The sequence below is a fragment of the Carassius carassius genome, chromosome 15 (assembly GCF_963082965.1).
Source record: "Carassius carassius chromosome 15, fCarCar2.1, whole genome shotgun sequence".
Lineage (NCBI taxonomy): Eukaryota > Metazoa > Chordata > Actinopteri > Cypriniformes > Cyprinidae > Carassius > Carassius carassius.
In genome coordinates, this window is record NC_081769.1 from 28,924,110 (window position 1) to 28,945,811 (window position 21,702).

Here is a 21,702-nt window from a genome sequence, read left to right on the forward strand (position 1 = left end):
AAGGCATGTTTCACAGAAATGTATACGTTTTCCTATGAAATCAAAAACAAAATGGAGAAAAATACTTAAAATTGTTTGCTTGGTTTAAAGAAAGTTCAACATGCAGTGACTTGAACATGCAGCATTTTCCATTCTGTAAATCTGTTGGAATCCAGGTGATTCAAGCTAGATTTTGGGATCGGAGTTTCAACCAATGTAGATTAATCAGTTAAAAACTTTCCCATGCGTGCCATTTGAAACAGGCCTTAGGCACGCAATGACAACACCGTGACTTCAGCTCTTTCTTAAGGATGTTGTGGTGCGAGTAAAGACAGGAAGTGCAGCCAACACAGCACACAGCGATGGCCTGAAATCAGTCAATGAAACATGCCATGCACATGTCAAATACGCTGAAAGAAATGGCGGATCTAGTCACATATACTTCCTGTCGGATGTCTAATAATAACTGCTCGCCACACACTCAAGGACCCTGTGCACCCCTACTTCCTTTATTTCTTGTTTTTGAGTGGAAAAAAAGTTTCAATAAGTGGTGGTTTTAATAGAATCTTGTTCAAAAGTGTTAGGTAAATATTAGAAAGAAAAAATCAAGCACAGCAAAAGCTCTCACCATTCCTCTCAAGCAAGTGCGGGTCTGAATGTTTCTTGCCTATGTCGGCGAAGGAGCGTACGAGCGGGATGCGATTACTGAGTTTCTTCTCATTCTGGTGATGATGTCTCTTCAGCACAGCGTCTCGCACCTTCTCCCTCAAACTATCATCCAGCTGCTCAGATGCCACCATGTTGTCTAATACCATGTCTGGGAATAGGGAGAGACATTCATTTTTCAGACATTCATTTTGTTTGTAGGGTTTATCTATCGGCCAAACATTACCCGTTATCTCCTCAATGGTGTTTGCTCTCATGTCCAGCATGACTGTGCCATTGAGAATGCAGCTCCGTAACTCAAACAGGCTGTGCAGGGAAAGCGTGGCGACATAGGGCTTACTCCAGCGCTCTCCTCCATCCTCTACATCCTCCTCGAACTTCAACCACCTGCACCAAATAGGATTCGAAGTTAACCAAGTTTTAAAACAAGTATTCTGACACTGCCTGGTGGTCAAACAGTCAGGTTTTCCATAGCGTATAGGAAGAACTATACCTTGAAAGGAATACGCACATGTAAACATCACACATAAAGTTAGTTGAAACCAGCTGGTTTAAAGTCATTGTGAAAATGGCTACAAAATCTTCTCACAGAATGTCAAGCATTATGTTGTTAGCAGATGCCACATGGTTTGATATTTTACATTTTAAATAAAAAATAAAAAAATTCTGAAATTAAATGCATTTTACATATTAAATGTTTTACACCCTATTCATACTTATAACTGAGCTGTCATTTCTGTAGCTCAGTGGTAGAGCATTGCGTCTGCTAAAAACAAAAACAAATCATAAATAAATGTAAATGTAATAACTGAAAAATACTAAACTTGCTTAATCAGTCAATGCAAATAATGTCAAGATGGCCTGTATTATGGAACAATTTGACACTAAAATTAAATACACCATGGAATGTTAACAAATAAAAGTACAATAACATAATAACAAATCAATAAGAGAAAGTGAGAAAACTAATTTAATGTTAAATGAAATACACCTTAAAAAAAAATATAAAACAGGCAACATCAAATCAGTATTAAATCACAAAATAACTGAATACATAATATTTCAAATCAATACAAATAAGTCTAATGAAAGAATTTTTCACACCTTATTTATTCATACTTACATTTTATTGTACTTTTATTACACCATTCCATGACATATTAAACAACTTCATTCAAATTTTATTTAAATCAGTGTTGATGTTCACTCCATCTTTGTCTGCTAATAAATCATTTGTGCTATATCCTGTACACACAAAAACAACACCTACACACAGTGTTGTCCTTACCTGGCCGTCTCTTTCCACTCGTAAGCCTGTCCGCCACGGAAAGACAGCTCATCGAGCTCCGTGAAGAGGTCATGAGGAATATGTTCCTCATCATCATCCTCAGTGCCGAGGATAAACTGGACCCTCTGTGAAGGAGTGTCTGCAGACATGAGTTAGAAAAAAAAAAACAGCCAATGTGTCAAGATTCTCAAACCAAAACAGGAAATTATTGATTAAATTAGTTGCATTGAGACGTTTTAGACTGTTATTACCGTACGTTGGTGATTCTCTCCCATCCTCTCGCTCGGACTCTCTGTCCTTCCTTTTCCGATGGTGCTTGTGGCCACGGTGGCGATGCCTACGTCTGCTCTGTCTTCCTAAAGGTACGTGTACACCCACATAAACTGCCCTGTGACCTATAAAGAGAAGGGCTTTATTACTCTTTCCTGTACTGCATGTGAGAGGAAGTCCTTTTTAAGTCCATTATGGACAGGAAAAGGAACAGATCAAATACAACATAACAGTGTTCCAGACACACAAGATGAATTATTAATTGTCTGAACTGTCTATCTTAGGAGGAAACCACCAGTATCTGAGCCACATTTCTATGCACAAAAAGAAAAACGATGTTGACATAAACTGAACGAATAAATGCACCATCCACTAATACTAAGAACATGTTTATCTTATTGGTGTGTAAGAGCATTATTTTGTCTAAATAATTTAATTTTGATGTTTAAAAAGGATATATTGCTAACATATCTTTATTACAAAAAAAATAAATAAGTAAACAAAAAAAAAACCCACAAATAAACTGAAATCTATCAAATCTATGACAGAGAGTGGGGCAGCTGTGGCCTAATGGTTAGAGAGTTGGACTTGTAACCCGAAAGTCGCAGGTTAGAGTCTCGGTGCTAGCATGAGTTGGGGCAGGTGAATGAACAGCGCTCTCTTCCACCCTCAGTACCCATGGCTGAAGTGCCCTTGAGCAAGGCACTGAACCTTCAGTTGATCCCCGGGCGCTGGATATATAGCTGCCCACTGCTCCGGGTGTGTGTTCACAGTGTGTTCACTTCTCACTGCTGTGTGTGTGCACTTGGATGGGTTAAATGCAGAGCACCAATTCTGAGTATGGGTTACCATACTTGGCAAACGTCACAACTTTCACTTTGTTGGGAAGTCACGCATGTCACGTCACTTTACATACTTCAAGCAAATTTTGGCATCATAATTTTCCAATGTACTGTATGAAAAAAAAATGGTGGTTTTGGTTTTGATGGTTTTGAGGAACCACCAAAATAATAGGACCAAGTTTGCCTGAACGAGTTGGTCTTAGCCCAATTGCAAATGGACTCTGGTGTTGTTTGCTTGTGTTAAGAAAGCAATCAGACCCAATGGACCAACAAATCAAGTGGCATCATAATTCAGAATGATGGGAAAGATTTTATAAAAAGCTAGCAGATAACGCAACATTAAGCCGGCAGAAAAAAACTTGTCAATGCATCTTGATGACTGATGCAGAGGAACGTAAACACTCACCAATAAGAGGACAGTTTTTCTCACGTGACTTCCATGAACAAAGTTTGGTACGCTTTGCAATGATGCCTTGTGAAAGTGAACTGAACCAAGAAGAAAATTCTGCATTGTAACAAATGAAGTCCCTGTTTCGCAACAGCAAACAATGTAGAGGTCTGAAAACACCCAAAAATTTAAAAATAAGGGAAATATTCACACACAATTATTTTATTGTTCACTACTGAAAAGAAAATCTCATATACTGATGGATAATCCACATGGTACCGATATATCCACCAAGGACAATCTAGACATGTTTTACATTGGGATTTTTAAAACAACACCCGTCGAGTAAAAAAAGTGTTCTTACACACACATATTCCAAACTTCTGCTGAGCAGCCTTCTTAAACTCCACGTAAACCAATCTGACACTGTGAACAAAGTGTGGGAGAAAACCGGTGTGCTTTTAACAAACACAGAAATAGCATCTTAACTGTCTCTGGTATGCTTTAGGGAAAGCTTAAAAGTTAAATCTGCCACCCATGATTGAGTTATTGTGTTGAAGGTAGGCTTCTGGGAAGCAAAAGCTGCTTGCGTCACAAGAACGGTGTGAACAAGGAAAGAAAACACCAAGTAATTTAAAGCTAACTTCATTTAGCCGTCTCGTAGTGTGAGGGAGGGACATGTGTGAACTCATGTGTGGTCTGTGTAAACGCCTGCTGTGTATATACCAATTTCACCCGCTTGTCTGCGCAGAGAATGCAAGGGAGGCTGAGAGCAGAGTACACTCTTTGTCAGTCACAACAACTCACGAAGACATCGAGACACACAGAGGCAATGCATTATCTTCACTATCTGTCACTGCTGACTTCCATATACACCAAGGTTAAAGGTCTTCAAGGACATAATTAAATAAATGAAACACTAATGGCAATTACAGGTTTTAGTTTACATGGAAAACATATTTAGACAGAGAAGGACACAGTGCAGATATAAAGCAACACATCGTGAGCAATTAGTAGTGATGTGTCGTTCGTGAACGAATCGTTCTTTTTGAACGAATCTTTTAGGTGAACGAATCGTTCTCGTTCACGCAATCCACTGACTCATATTTCTCGTTCACTGAAGTTCCTCCCTCCACAACAGCGCGGCGCTATTAGCAGCGCATGCGCAGCTCGGTGAACCGGTTCACAACCATATCATCCTGTCAAAGAATTACTCAACCTCGAGCCAATAGCCTTTGAGTATGAGATGTGACAGAGTATGTGATTTGTTGAATGTAGTGAACGAATACGCCCTTCAATGAATGAGTTTCACATGAGTCTGAATCTAGATCTAGAGATCTTATCATTCGTGAACAAAATGACTGAACTGGTACCCATGCCGTTCGTGAACGAGTTGAATGATTTAGTACATCTCGTTCGTGAATGAAATGACTGAACTGATACACATGTCGTTCGTGAACGAGCTGAATGAACGGATACGTCGTTCGTGAATGAAATGAACTGGTATAGCTTATCTCGTCGTGAACGAAATGAATGAGAGTAAACTGGGTTAGTCTGCCATTTAGCATGTCAATCTCAGAAAATGCAAAGTGCAGTCATATGGAAGCACATGGGTAGCGATATTCAATTTGGAATGTAATATGCAAAATGACAATGCAATATGTAAAATGACAATGCATTTCTGAATTTACATTTTCATTTTCCAATACATTTGTGCAACGTTTGGTGCAAAATGAAAATGAAAATTAAATTACATAATTTTAATTTGCCATTTCATACACCAGTTTTAATATGTAAAATGAAAACTAATTTTAACGCTTTATAAGTTGCAAAATTAAAATGGAAATGTATTACAGAAATTATTAGATATGTATAACATGTTCAAGCAAAAACTGTGGCAAAATTATCATTTAAATGCTATTTTTCTTAAATGCATTAACACTCACAGTCAAGACACTTCGATTGCATTTTCATTCAGTGTCCCGCAATGAATGTAGCAAAATTCAATGTGCACATTGAAAATGCATTCCGAGCCGATCACGTGTCCGCCCCCCTGGCGCCATGTCAATCACTGCGTGAACACGACGGGGCTTGCAGAAGGTCAGAGACTCAAATCTCAAGAAGAGGATTCAAGTGAGAGAACATGGACAAGACAGTTGGTCCGTGTATGTTTTGATCATTTCGGTTTATGACTTCAATATTTCATTCGCACTTGTGGGCGGGGCTGAAACGCTGCTTTCATCTGATTGGTCGAATCGCTCCAGCTTAAGCTCGGTCTTTTGATTCTTTCTGGCAGAATAAGAGTCAGTGCGAGTGTGACACTGTAATAATGTCTTAAATCACCGCTCACTGTTAATTAGCATAATATTTGAATCAGATGTAGCTGGGCACATAATTCGTGCTGCTGAGACCTGCAAATTATTTCTAGGTTGCAGTATTGTATGAATATTGTCCCACTGATAAATACAGTGCAAATGGTTCTGTCTCTTTGGAAAAAAGTGAAGTTGAAATAAAAATCAATAATAGACTGAACAGTTCCATGTCTGTAACATTTACCACTATCATCTTTTAAGTCATAAGGCACTAATGTGTGACATTAATAAATAATTGTAAAAATTAATATTGTTACATTTCTGAAATAAAAATAGTAAAATTAGCTCTGTGCTGCTCAGTGCTCCTGTAGCCTACCCCAGAGCGCCCTCTCGCGGCTGTAGACGGTAATGTTTTCTCTTGGTTCTGAATAAATGCGACTTATGTGTTTTTCCTCGTCATGACGTATTTTTTGACTGATGCAACTTATACCCAAAAAATACAGGTAACATTATTATTATTATTTATTATGAAAGTAACTGACACAGACTAGAACTTTAATGTTTCACCAAATTCAGTTCAGATCTTCAGACTCGTCTGACTCGTGTTGCTGAATAACTGGCCATACGTATGTTACGATTAGATCGTTGTATGTGTCTAGCATAAAGGCATGAACAAAGATAACAAGAATCCTATCTGAGATCTAAAACATAAAGCAATTATATATATATAAAAAAAAAAAAGTAAAAAAAGTAAATGGATCAAAAAAGTAGATGTTTCTGTACACTAAAAGTAAAAGGGGACTAGGTCTGTCAAGTAGTGTTGGGCGATATGGTCATTTTTCAAATCGTCATATCGTCAGCCCGTGAGATCGACGATACACAATATTATCGAGCATGGGTGGAGCAAGAGAGAGACTCTTTGTTCTTGTCATAGCATAACTATTTTGTGTTTTAAACCGCGCAGGTGTGCGAGAGAGAGCCTATGGAGTCACCAATAATCAAAAAAAAAATTACTTTCAAACATACTGACTGATTTAACTAACGTTAAATATAAAAATACTGTATTTAAAACAGCTAGTACATACATAGTCGGACGCAACTGTCATATCGCACGTCCGCATCTGCGCAGGGAAGTTATCAGTCTAAATGTTCTGCAAAATCAGTCAACGGTGAAAATCAATAGCAGATTTCATTTAAAGTCCAACAGTTAAACACTAATATTGGGCATAAACGAACATTTAAATATAAAGTATTTAAAACAGGTAAGTTGATATATTTGGAGTAAAGTTGAATTGAACTGATGCATCAGTCATACAGCGCTCCGGACCGCGCGCGCCTCATGACGAGCTCGACGCACCACAACAGAAACAAGAATGAGATGCATTCTAACATAACTGTGGCATTAAACTCAGTGAGGGCTCGTTTAATATATTGCACATACAGTATATAGGCCGTTTAGATTACTTGTTAAAGTGCAATGAAATACCTTATATCTGCAGACGATGTACGTCTGTTTGTGGATGGAGACTTTGTAACGGCCAAAACTATGTATTTTGCATGCATCACATTATAGTGCGGTGTGCATGAAAATAATAACAAGGTGGCAGACTGAACTTATTATCCATAGTGGTTCTCACGTAGTTCTTCTACGTCATCACCACATAGTGTGTTTTATAAGTTAAGTGATCAGTCTTTAAGAAAAGGACTACGTGAGAACCATGCACTATGGATGCTAAATTCGCTCTGCCGCCTTGTTAATTATTTTGTCTTTACTTTATTTGTGACACCAAGAAAGAGTTAATCTGTCATGTATGAGAAGAGCGCGTTGCCGTATACCAGCCATTAAATATGTGGGACACCAACTCGTTGTTTTCTCTCTCTTTCATTTCATGGATTTAACGAATTATCCGAGTCATAGCGTTACAACTTCACCGACTACATGCTCTAATCCTCCTGCGCGTGCGAGGTGTGTGTGTGAATTGCGGGCAGTGAAATTAAGTGAAATAGCTGGGCAGTTTAAAAGCCGAATTATAATAAGCAGCCTAATAAAAATAAATATAATAGTTATTATTATTACAATCTAATACATTAATAGAAAAATGAGCCTAATATCGTCTTGATTATTGTCGATATCTCTGACGATCGTCGATACACGATACTATAGTCTATCGGCACAACCATACTGTCAAGCTCCAAAAAGGTAAATGAAAGTAGTCCATAGGATTCATGCACTATATTCCTAGTGTTCTGAAGCAGCACAATAGCTTTGTGTGAGGAACAGACCAACATTTAAAATCATTCATTGAAAACACTGGTTTGAAAATCAAGAAATCTTTCTTGACAGCCATGGTCACTATTTACTTGAAAAAGAGCAGCTTAAAGGTAGTTCAAAACCTTTATGAGTGAGTTTCCTTCTGTTGGACACAAAATAAAATATTTTGAAGAACGTTGGTACAGTTACTGGTAGGTATTTTATTTCATACTACAGAAGTCAATGGCTACCATTAACAGTTTGGTTACCACATTTTTAAAACCAAATTTTTTTGGTGAACTATCCCTTCAAACATCAGGTTTAAAAAAATATTTTGTGTTTCAAAAAAGTAAGCTGTCATGAAATGATACAAGTGAGGAAATTACAGAACTTTCATTTTTAAGGTGAACTATCCCTTTCATAGATTCCATTGATTAATTATTCCAGTAAATGTAACAAACTTCATTTGTGAAATATGCTTCATCATACTGAATAAAGCATATGGCTTCCTGTGACATCCCTTAAAATGACATCGGCTGTTAAATAGAAAGTGAAAGGGGACAAACAAGAATGTTTAGGGCAGGATAATGTTTTACGTGAGGAACAGAGCATGCAGTTAATGCTGTTGGGACCGAATGCATGACCCGAGCAGGCACAGTTTAATTAATTAGGTCTTGAGCTGTTGTCTAATCCATCTTAATGCTATTAAAGTAAGCGGGAGGCCGGTGCAGGGGCCTGTACTGTACATGTTACTTTTAACAAGTTCACTCAGTACAATCATATTAGAATTATATTAAACCTGTATGACGCAGCACCTGAGGTTTAAATCAGTCCTTAAACACGATGTGTTCAAACAAAATAAACCTTCTAATGGACCTTAGTCTGAGTAGCCATTTTTCTCCAGACGAGAACACAAATGAAAATAAGGCTATTATGGACAGAAGAACATGTAATTCAAATTTGAGAAGCAAATCACCAAATTAGAATGATTTCTGAACAATCTTGTGTCTAGAGACAGATTGGTTAGAGGCAACTGAAAATGTGTGTGTGTGTGTGTGTATAAAATATAAATTATTATAATATTAAATACATTAAAACAGTAATTATATTTTTAGAATCAGTGTTACAAATTTTAAATATTTTTTAATGATTTGTATCATTAACAGGAGCTTGTTTGATTTAAGTAATTGTCTAATTTGAATTATTTACATATTAATCAGTACATACCAGTCAACCACTACTTCAACAACAACAACAACAACAACAACACTTCACTACGACAACTTCTCCAGTACTACTCCAAATTAAATACACCATTTACATTGGCTAAAGTGTGTTCAACTTTCATTCTAGTAAGGGAATCAGTTCACAGACTATGAATGCCATAATTGTAATATGTAGGTCAGATGTCCCCTCTCACTATGCACAAGTCACTTGAATGAGTTCTTGTGAGTCGAGTCATTTCTTGCCCTACTCATGTTACCAAACACCAAGTGCCTCCTTTCCAAGAGGCACAAGCTTCCAGAACACATGAAGAAGGCTGACAGCGGAATCGGATCACCTGGAAACATAGCGTTGACCCGTGGGTGAGCCATCAGGAGGAAGAGGATGGGGGAGGGGTGGTTTAAGACACGTTTAAGGTCAAAAACCTCAATGAACTCAGCCAGAGAGAGAAATGAGGTTGAGGGGGAGGAATGGTTTTAATCATTGTGCTTTAACACACACCCAAAGTAATGAGTGAAAACACCGTAGACATTTACTGTACACCTCCATGTGCCAAAAGACCAGATGGTATGCTCGAGGATAAGAAAAAAACAACGCAAATTACTATAAAGGGTAAATAAAGAAGGGGGTTATGTGAATGAAAGGACTTACTTTCAAGTTCCTCTTTTTCAAAGTTTGTGTTGATGGTACAGCTGGTTTTCCCATGATCAACAACAGCTTCCTCATCATTGCCCTGAATAGAGAGAGATAAAGAAGGATGAAATTATGACACACCAGAGTAAACAAACAGTTACTGCTGCCTGCGTCTGGCTATAATTGAGAATTGTGCAAGAGTTTATACCATAAGTGGGCTTAAGACTTTTGTTTTTGACAATATGCTTCTGGGCACAAAACTGAAGGGAACAGGTCACAGAATAAACAACTTGAGTTCATTTTGCGTCAAATGTACCAAAACTCTGGAACAACACTGTTACCTCAGCCAACATGAACATAGAAGATCAGAATCAAAATACAAACTGCACATCCACATAAATATAAACATAAATAGTGATTCTTGTTCAGGCATTGTGGCTCATATTAACAGTTAGGGATCGGAACAAACTTAAAATATTAAACTTTGGAATGGACTGTAACTCATCATGTAACTGGACTGTAACTTTAGCTATAGAAATAAATAGGCAAATTAAATAACAGTCAATTACAACAATTCTAAATAAAATCAATGATGAATGTTTGGGCTTTTGTAATTATCATAGCAATAATAACAACAAAAACAACGTTTATTTGTGCATTTCTTCATAAGATGATTTACTGTAATGATCAATTACTTATTGTATCAAGAAGCTGAAAAAAGGTTGCTACTTATCAGTTATTGGACAGTTACATTTAAATATAAAAAATATGATGAATGCCCATCAGTCACCATCAAAGCTTCGTCAGGAAGTAAAAAAAAAAAATCTAGTATTTTTTTTTTAACCTGTGCCAATAATAACACATCTGTAAAATAAAACGTGCTTTGAAACTCTATTATCATCTAACAGCTGCCGTCTTTTGGCACCTGTCTTTGTGTGCAAAGAGACAGGATCTGAATCACGGCGGGGACACATTAAGGCATGAGTCTTTGAAAAATAATGATTATCTCCAATAAAGTGAGGGGGACATGTCCCCCTTAAATAATAATGGTTTCTACACCCTTGCTTATAGATGCTCCATCATGAGGGTCTAGGACACAGGACATTTCAATAATGTATAATTTTGTCTAAGACAGGGCTTAGACTAAACTTTAAATGCATGCTGCAGATGTCCATTTCCAGTCTATAATACATCTACTGCACAATATTTTTCAAAATTTTGAAAAATATGGACTATGCCCGAGGTGTCCGAGTGACATTTGGAGACTACTGTATATACTCTATGCCACCCACTCCATTTATACAAATACTTTTTTTAAACAAAGCTTTAATTGGGCGCAAACAAAGTTAACTCCACGTCTTCCATTATCAGAACCAAGCCACAATCTACGGGCACCATAATTACAAAAACATTTTAAATAAAAAAACATTTTCCACTTGCATCCTAGTAAAGATCCTAAAGTACTCTTGGGACACAAAAGTGCACCAGACAACGTTGTCCCAAATTTCCCAAGAGAAATCTGCATGTCTGTGAGAACATTTAGCTGGTTGCTGTAGAAGGAGCTGGTGTATTAGAGATGGTGATTTTGTGACATTTTTCCAGATGTGACCCAGGGTATTCTCAGGACTATGCCCGAGTCCCTCTATTGCATATTTGTTTAAGTTCCCCAGACAATAATCCAATTCCCACAGTTCCCTACCATTGTTAATACACAGGCCAAATCTCCTAACAGAAAGCTAGATAGATCTGTGAGAAAATAAATAACAAATAGGGAAAACATGGAAGTGTTTGGTGGCTTCTAAATTCATCCCTGTTTGGATCCTAAGGAATGAATGGTGCTAAGCTAAACGTACTTTTATTAACAAATACTTTTATTTTTTTATGCGATTAATCATTCGACAGCGCTAATATATATTTTATAATACATATTTTTATAGAGTCTTGAGTTGTTTTGAATTTATTGGGAGTTATTATAATTATAATTAACTCTCTAATTTTGATACGTATTCCAGTGACTACGTCATGTGACGAATAGATTGTTTAAATCAACTCGGAGTGTGTTTGTAAATTGACACCCTGATGAAGGAGAGTAAGGGGCCTTACATGGTCAACGCGAGAAACGCGAGCAAGCAACGTGAGCGACGCGCTCCCTTTCATAGTCTAAACAGTGGACGCAAGCGTCACGGGCGATGCGTGTATGCAATACACCGCTCACGCAACAGGGGGTAGTAGAGTCAGGGTGATATTAGTAGAGTCGGGTCGCGTGATATTCAGATCACAATGGCAACTGAAAAGGAGTGTATTCTGTTGCTGATTTTACATCGGCGGCAACAAAGGCAACGCAGAGATAGGGCCGTTAAGTTCGCATAATTTTTCCTCTTCGCCCGCCATTGTATTCAAACCTTCTTCTTCTGTAAACACAATATACTTGAATTAATGTACAATACTTCCAATGTCGCCACCACCGACAACGCATAGTATTGCGTGTATCGGCGCGTCGCGTATCAAAAACTAGGACGACGAAGCGTAACGATGCGTAACCTCGGGGACGCGTATGCGTACAGATGCGTTGACTATGAAACGACCCTTAGCTGCAATTTGCCGGTGCACAAAGGTGTAGTTTTAAATTTTAAAGTCATATGAATAAAGGCTTTTAAAAAATTTTACACTACTTGAGTGCCTTGAATATATGAGTATTTTGATGATACAAACGAATCCTGCATACCAAAAAGCAATTTATGGATTTTTACACCCCAGCAGCAGTGTTTGCATGATTCTGAATGTCTGAACAACTAGTTAACTAATCAGGACTGTGTTATAAGTAATAGGAACAAATTACCTAAAAGGGAACATTTGCTTAAAATGAATGAATGTGAGCATGATTGTATCCGATGCAATTGTAAATATATGCTGACTTTTCATTTCATGACTTTTTCTAAGAAAGAAATCCTTGCAAACAGTCTAATACCTAATGCACAGAATGATGTCAGTATGTTAATATGTTAAAGTATATCTAAACTATTACATAAAAAATAATTTAGAACAATTAATCAACTAGTTGGATGTTGAATGACTATTTGGCTATTGTTGCACATTCCAGCTCAGAACTATAAACCAAACAATAGATGCAACTATGTCCTGTGGGCAGCTGCGTGACATGGATGATGTAACTATAGTCAGATCACATTCACAGCTATTCTTACCCCGAAACTATTTCATGACACATTCAGCTCACTCAAAAGGAGCACGGGGTAATAATAAAATCAAGCCATAACCAGCTGACATTTGCAGAATACATTGGCAATCATGACGTGAGAAAATGTGGTACAATCGTACCAGGGCTGCCACATGTCCAGAAACATCCATGAGGTTAAATACCTGTAAGTGGTATATCACAACAGAGACAAGACCTGCAAAATGTCCACATGGACATTCATCTTTTTTTAAACCTTACAAGAACTGGATCATCATTGTATCTCTGAGAGCTTAATATTCAGTAATATTGAATTGACTACACTGTGGATAAGAAAACTGTTCTTATCTGGGCAATGACAGTTGCATGTGTGAATTTTCTCCATATGTGCACATCTCTACACACAACGCAACTGTTAGTTTAGTTACTTCAAAAACAGCATTTTACCTCCTTGTTGCTTAGAAATATAGTGTAGCAATTCAGTATCAAAGTTATGTTCCAGGATGTTTCTGTATGAGTGCAGCGCAATCTCAGATCTCTGTGTGCAAAAGATGAGTGTGTTTGTGTGCATCAATTAAAGCAGCACATTAATAAAGAAAAGTGATTAAACTAACTAAGAACTACCTGTGCATTAAATGATTTTATACTACAGGCTGAAAAATGCTTGACGAAGGTGTGCAATTATTTTCAGGGAAGCAGACGGCGAAAGTAGTTCCAGTCCAGACAGGTATTGATGAGAGACACACAGACTCTCTCTCTAATAACTTATTAACTGCATTATTATAATTGCAGTTATCAACAGTTCAAGCCTCGTTACTTTTTGGAATTAGCAACAGAGGCTTTGGATGAGATGCGTAATAAATGAATCCTACTCACAACAGTGTTTAAAAAAAAACCTTTGACTTGAAAGCCTTGAAATCATCTGATCGATGTCTGTCTAAATACTTGATTTTGATTGGCTTTGCATCTTGGCCGCATCATCACCTTGGGTGTGCATTATTTTTCTAATAATTCAACAGCCTGTTGTCAATTTTCTCACGTAGGCTAATGCATATACCTGCCAGCCAATCAGAATCACGTATTTAGGCAGACCATGGTATAAATATATATACATATAGCTAGACTATGCGCAGTGAGATGTGAGATAAGTATGTACTCTTCCAGTACATTTACAGATAGTCCTGTGTATTTAAAAACAAAAAAGACAGAGTCCCCTGTCCTGCCACGGGACTCTGTCCAAGCATTCCTGAGTGCCATGGCATCAGATATCACCCAAAGGGCAAAACACACTAAAGGGTACAATGTGGATTTAGAGTTTAAAACCGTCACGACACGTTACAGATAAGGTGTCTTGAGTTGTGACCACTGACACGCGTTGCCTCTTTTCAATGAAAAAACACCAGATTTCACTTGTGTAAATTAAATTTCACACTAAATACACTATAATGTGTTCACAACTCCCAAGTCAATGTTTTGAAACATAACATGACGAGGAAAAACTAACACCAATCCAAAGGATATTCAATGAGCTCCGTAGAACCTGAATTAGGGATGTTCATTTCAGTGATTTTCCCTAACCGAGAACCGATACTTGTTAACCTTTAAGCAACATTATATTATTATTATTTAAATTAGAATATAATTAAATTAGAAAGGATCAGTGTCTGTGACCCGTTAAAAATACTAACATTATATTCCCGGGGAATCATTTTACATGCGCAAAAAGCAACAAACAACAGAACATGAGGATTCACATGGTCTTCATATCACATCACGCACCTGCAGTGCTTCTGCGAGCGAAGAAAAACATAATAAAGCTAGGCTATAAATAGCGAATAAATAGTCCTATACGAGAAATATATTTTTACTTGAATAATAAATTACGAAAATTGATGAAAAATGCAGAGTTTCGGTTCATTTTTGTGTTGCGCAAGAGGAAACCAGACGTCAGAAAGCGGCATACTATTTTTCTTTAGACTTATTTTATGCACAAAAATTTGTTTTTATTTGGAATGTACCCAAATAAAGGCAAACCATTTAAAATTCCAATTATCTTTATGACTAAAACGAGAAGTTGCTTCCACTGTCAGAAGGAAAAAAAAAAAAAAATCGAGTGATTGCACTGGCCCTGCATGCTTTATTACTTTGACGATGCAGCCTGTTCATTATCATAATAAAATACAGTCAGTCAAACATATGGAAAAAGAAAAATACACTGCTCAGTTTAAATATGTAATAAAGTCATGTTAAGTGTCATCACCATACCGTCATGACGTTATGCAAAACATTCGGTTTTACGTGGATATTGGAATCCGACTGAAGTAGGCTAAAATAAATAATTTGCCATTCAAATACATCGCGAACACAGAAAAATGTTATTTTGTGTCGAATGAGAGACCCAACGTTGGTTTCAGTTTAGTTTTGGCCTAAATTATTTCATTTTGGTTTGTTGTTTATGTTGCTATAATTTCTTATAGGCTATTTTTTATTTTTGTTCTTTTTTTAAACAGGCTACTGTTAACTGAAAGGATTTGTTGTGGAGTGAGGGGAACTATAATAGCATAGCTATGTTTACAGTGTTTATCATAATGTTTGTAAACATTTCGTCTCGGCATTAGGCCTATTTCTGAATTAAATAATAAAATGCGAATTATTAATAGGCTATTTTAACAATGGAGCAAAGCTTTTTAAATATTTGTATAAATTACTGAAAATAAATAAATAAATGACTTTTTAAACAGTTTAACTGATTGTATTAATCGGTCAAAATTCTTAACGGTTGGTTGACGGTTAACCGGTTAAAATGAACATCTCTAATCTGAATCATGCTCCAACATCAAGAAAAACTGAATTAGGTCAGACAGTGAGCCCAAAAACATACCGAGAATATTGTAGCTCCTCTGGTGGTCCTCAGATTCACAATGTCTCCCCAGAAGTCCTGCATCATTCACAGACCCGGGGAGGGACTTTAAAACTTTGTCACTTGGAGAAAATCAGACAACACTTAAGACTCCAAGAGCTTAAATGATAAGATCCAGAAATATTGATCATTCAGCCAGCTCATTAAAACAGTCTGCTACTAGAGCTAACGGTGAGAAACAATCAAAGGTCAACCTGAGGCAAAAAGTAGTGACAAGCTACAATCAGGATCTGTGGAAGAGGAAGTCTCCACACACTTTCTTAAAGCAGCAGTCTGCTTCTACCAAGATCAGGAGCTAAAGCATCTGTCACACTGACTAGGAAGCAGAAGTGAGAGAGAATCCTGCAAGATGCTGCCAGTGCACGCTTCTCTTGCTGATGTCGGACGGGTCTCACTCCTGGTTGCAAAGACCTAAACATAAAGTGTTATTTATATCCGAGTATCAGGGTGTGTTATTGTGAGCGTGCATGTGTTTTTCCACGAGCAGGAGTGAGCGCTTGGGTTCCAACAGCACTGGAGCTATACATTGCCTGAATGTTGGGAAGCTGCCGGTACAGCGTGCCATTGCCCTGAGGTGTTAAAGGACATTCAGGGTTTGAAATAAAAAGCAATATCATAGGCTACTACTAAAGTTAGGATAATCACATTATAATCAATGAATCTGTCTACACTGCACAATGAATATCTTATTTACATGGTGTCTACGTCTTTTTGATTATTATGGGGTGTTCTATTTTTGTAGCATCGCTTACAGTGTAAAGTATATTGGAAGTTACATCACTGCAAGCAAATGTGTGACAAGTACCAAATATAAAATCAGATTAGGAACTTTAACTTCTCTGACAGTCACTTCATGAGCATTTGACCATTTGATTTGAGTAAAACTAGCCTCACATCACTACACAGAGCTGTAAAGGTACGTCAACCCGTCAAAATAAAAGTCCGGTTAAAGACTATTGTTCAGCAGAATGTACATAGCCTACTACTAAAAAAAAAAAAATCACAATTTTTTTTAAGGTTTAATCACACAACATTTCTTCCATGTTTTATTTTTTATAGTAAATCCCCTTTGTTTACCAAAAAGTTAAGTTAATTTTCAATAATTAAAAGATAAATTAAATTAATGTTTTATGTTTTTAATGTTTAATGTGCATCTCAGAAAATGCTTTATTTAAAACCCCAACTGAATGGCACTTAAATGCACTTAATTCATCTTTATTGTCATTGTTCACAGTACAAATACAGACAGAGAAACAATGGGTAATAATTAAATGTTTATTTTTGATGTATGCATTGCATTCTATGCATTTAAAAAATAAAAATATATTTTTTCTAAAAAAGGAAACTTAGTTGTTCACTTTAAGAGACCCAGGAGTCTTATTTTATCTTGCATAATTAATATTGCACTTTAATTAAGCAAAAACACATTTTACTCGATAATTACTCGATTAATCGATGGAATTTTTTGTAGAATACTCGATTACTAAAATATTCGATAGCTACAGCCCTAAATCAGATTGCTTACTAGACTAATTGAAATTCCCCTTACTCACCATTTCATTGCACTTAGTCATCATTGCATTGTCTTTAAAAACTCAGCACCTTAAAGGGATAGTTCACTCAAAAGTCCTGCCATCATTTACTCATCCTCATGAGGGCCTTTCGCACCGCTTTAGTTCCAGAGCTAAATGTACAGTACTAAAGTACTGGGACAATTTTGCGTGAACTATTTCCCAGAACCATTTAAAGGGTTGCATTCGCACCAACAGTGTGTACTAGCACGTGACGTAAGCCGGTGGACAGCAATGTCATTTGTGCGCGGCGTTCAACAACGTTAACAAAGAAGAACAACTTTAACAACAGGAGGATGGAGAATGCTGTGATCAGAGCTGTGCTTTTGTTGTGTCTTGCGGGTTTCACAATAATGAACATGGAATGTTGACGTATACATAAAGCAACTAAAAAAACGGAAAGGAGGATTAACTCTCAAAGACCGAGACAGCCACCCGCGGCTAAAAATAACTGTTGTTTTTTAATATTTAATAACCTTTGAACCACTAATCCAATCTGAATGCTTTAAAAAGTGATGTAAAGCAGAGATTCTCCACGTTTCTGAGATATCCGTATTCTGAGATATTTATCTCATTTGGATATTCAGAGGCGCCGTAGTGCACGTGATTACGTCATCACATTTTGACAACATTGATTCTTCAGAAGAAACCAATGCTTTCGTTCCTCTGAGCCAAACAGAAGTGATTGTTGATGCGTAGTCCCACCCCGAGCCCAGATTGATTCAAACTGTACCATATTCAACCAATACGTACGTAGTCTTTTGAACTACTACTTAACATATTGCTTTTGAAATATGAACGAACACAAAGTGAAAGTGAAGTCTGTCGCGAGTGCATGGATACAAACACAAACTAACACATTTGCATGAGAAAACTCTCTGAAAAAGCACAAAAAAAAAAACACACGACAGAGAACTTTGACATAAAACAAATCAAAACCAAGGATGAAACTGGGATTTCTACATTGGGTCGCTAGGCGATGTCCCGGTAAAATCGATTCTGACGCAGATTACTGGCAGCGGATCTCTCATTTATATAATGTCTGTTATGTTTAAATAATTATATAAATATATAGTTCATAAAGATAGTTTGCAGAAAATTGTTGCACTCTGAATATTTCTCACTTATTTTGTGTAGTTTGTGAATCATTTGCACTGTATTATTGAAGACAATTTGTGCAATTGTTTATATGATGAATAGTTTGAGTTTATTGTTCATACTCAGATTGAAAATATATTTCTCAGAAGAAGCAAAAAAACTGGTTTTGTTTGGTTTTTTTATCAAATAACAAGCTTTCCATTTTCTTTAGGCCTAAAAAAAAAATTGTTTGGTTCCGGTTTCCGACCGACCCTGTCAATTTATGTGCGACCCAAATTTATTTTATGAGACTGGGGAAGAACGGTCTTTCACACATCGTTAATTAAATTACAGTTTCCTTTAAATGCTGTTTTACACTTAAGTAATCCGTAAAAAACCATTAAGTATTGCATCAAAACCCTTTAACTGTCAATTCCTAAAGTGAGCTATAACTTAAGGTTTGGAAATCGTAACATTAAGAGAAACACGGGGGGAGTCAACAATATATCACGGAACAGAGAGGGCACTGACAACATGCTGACAGACAGGACATTAACATTACCAGCTTACTTTTAATATGAAACAAAGTCTCATTTGGTTATTTCACCTTTCAAATGTGGTCATTTTTTAAAGAAATGTAAACAATAAATACCGTTTTGTGGCTCTTGAATGTGTCGAACAGATCGCTGTAAGTTAGATCATCAGTTAAAACTAACTGATCGTCAGTGTTGGGGAGTAACTAGTTACATGTAACGGTGTTATGTAATTTAATTACAAAATAAATGTAACAGTAATCAGTTACAGTTACTAAGAAAAAATGAGTAATTAAATTAGTTACTTATGAAAATTGTAACGATTACAAAGAGGATTACATTTGAATATTTACACACATCCACATACAGCTTATTTCTTTCCCAAATTGCACTAAGACATATGGCCCATAATCTCCGAGACATGGAAAACACATTCGTAGAATCGAGTAATAAAAAATGGAATTCAGCCTATAACGCGGACGCAATATGCCACATTTTGGATGAATAAATCAAAAGTAGGTCAGTACACTTGAATCAAAACCCGATATGGACTGATGTCTGTGAATATTAACCCGCAAAAAGACTGAATATGAATCCTGCACGTTCTGCGTGTCTGTGGAAATCAGGCGCTGACTGGACATCGGGAGAACCGGGACTATTCCCGGTGGCCTGGCAGACGATTTGGACTTCTACTTTAATATAGTTATTGTATAATTGCAGGCCGAATATACTAAAGCGATTATTTCCGAATCCGCCATTCGATAATTAAATCTCTAATAAATCATGAATCGGTTAGTCGTGACTGGGAATGATTGGGCTCGCGCGTTCTCTGCGCCTCCGCCGAACGGTTTGGATCAGACTCCGAGTAATCAATGCGAGAGAGAGAGACCGGAGTGAACTGTGTAAGCGCACAGCTGGAGCAGAGAAGCGACACTTCTGTTCAGGTTTCAGGTGCAGGTCAGTTTCATCTGTAAATATGCTAATGTAGTTTTGTCTTTGTTTACTTAGTCAAGCAGCAGCAGCACATTGCTTGCAATCACTCAAAATACTGTATAAACGACGTCATTATTATCTTTTGTAATGTTACAGTAGTAAGTTAGCAGACAAATCCTCATATTTTATCATAGGTTTAGGGGGAGCTAGTGGATACAAAAACACAACCCTTAGGAAAATTAATGTAGCCTATGGTATGGCACTAACCGTGGTTTAACTATGGAATTTGTAGTAAAAATAAATACAAGTGGTAATTCATTTGCCAAAAAAACAAAATTGCACTTACAAAACATGGTAAAAGTCAAATAAAAATCTTCAGTATTAAAGTCATGAGAGAGATGGATGGATAATGGAAGTGAAGGTGCAGTTCAGGAGAGAACTCTTAATTACGTTGCAAGTCCCCCAACCTAAGGATTCAAATCTTTTTGATGTCAGGTCCAAAAAAAAAATAGGGTTTTCTATGTTTCAGAATGGGTTGTGGGTGTATGAGTGTGAGATTTCCCAGCCTATTTTTTTCCCAGTCTGCCCCTCATGGAAATTAATCTCTAGAACAGTCACTTCATGAGCATTTTTTACTTATTTTGAGAAACTATCATCATATCATATACAACAGTGACAGCAGTGTTTCAGAAAGACACCAATGTTTCAGGAGTTTAGTACACAAAATAGGACACATGCTTATTAGATAACCGTATTTGAGTTGATGTATATGCTTTTATTTTTTTTATTAACTATTTTTCCCCAAACCATTGTTAGATGCAGTTAGATGCCTGTAGTTATGCAAAGATTTGGTTTCAAAAACAGTATCTATAAACTATTTCTTTTGATTTTAAATCTGCTTTGAACTTCAGATCAATCTCTAAGTAAAAGGCAGTACTAAAGTCTGATTGTGTGGTGGATTTGTTCAAAATTGATCATCTTAATTCAAGTGATGAAGGATGGTGAAAGTCTGACAGTATTGAGCACTACTGTAAGGTTAAACCTGCATGGTGTAAAATGGTTGAAGATGATTAACAGTTGCAAATTAACATTCATTAGAAATTTATAAAAGTAATCAAAATGTACTCAAAAGTAATTAGTTAAATTACTTTATTAAAGTAATTAAAAAAGTTACACTACTATTACATTTTAAATAGGGTAACTTGTAATCTGTAACCTATTACATTTCCAAAGTAACCTTCCCAACACTGCTGATCGTCTCTTGCTTCTAGTTAATTTATAGCATCAAAATCAAATAAACCACATAAATGAACATAACAAAGAATGTTGTTTGACTACAAAAAGATGTCTGTACACTCCGTTGTTCAAGTTCAAATCCTCCATGTTAATCTACTATGAGATCGCCTGTCAAACTCCCGCGAAGGCTTTTTGTGTGTGTGTGTGCGTTTTGCGTGTCTATGGCAACAACAGACTTTAAACGGGAATACAGAATCACTGTCGTAAAAGTACCGGTACACACATTTAAAATCAGCGTGCGTGTGTGTGTGTAAAACTGCCACTGGAGAAAAAATAAATAAATAAAAAAAAATAATAAATCCCTACCGACCAATGACCTCAACTGA

General features: G+C 36.8%; 1 protein-coding gene across 3 annotated transcripts in view; it reads right to left on the reverse strand.

The window, feature by feature from the left end:
* Positions 1-21,702, reverse strand: part of slc4a7 (solute carrier family 4 member 7) — a 50,212-nt gene that overhangs the window by 16,807 nt on the left and 11,703 nt on the right. For 2 of the 3 annotated variants that reach the window (XM_059568333.1, XM_059568332.1), the window contains exons 2-6: positions 9,872-9,953; positions 2,185-2,328; positions 1,934-2,072; positions 872-1,032; positions 608-796 (exon numbers count right to left, since the gene is read on the reverse strand). In XM_059568333.1, coding sequence (XP_059424316.1) covers positions 608-796; positions 872-1,032; positions 1,934-2,072; positions 2,185-2,328; positions 9,872-9,953 — 715 coding nt within the window. The remainder of the gene's footprint in view (positions 1-607; positions 797-871; positions 1,033-1,933; positions 2,073-2,184; positions 2,329-9,871; positions 9,954-21,702) is intronic. The other variant, XM_059568334.1, reaches the window with a different exon arrangement.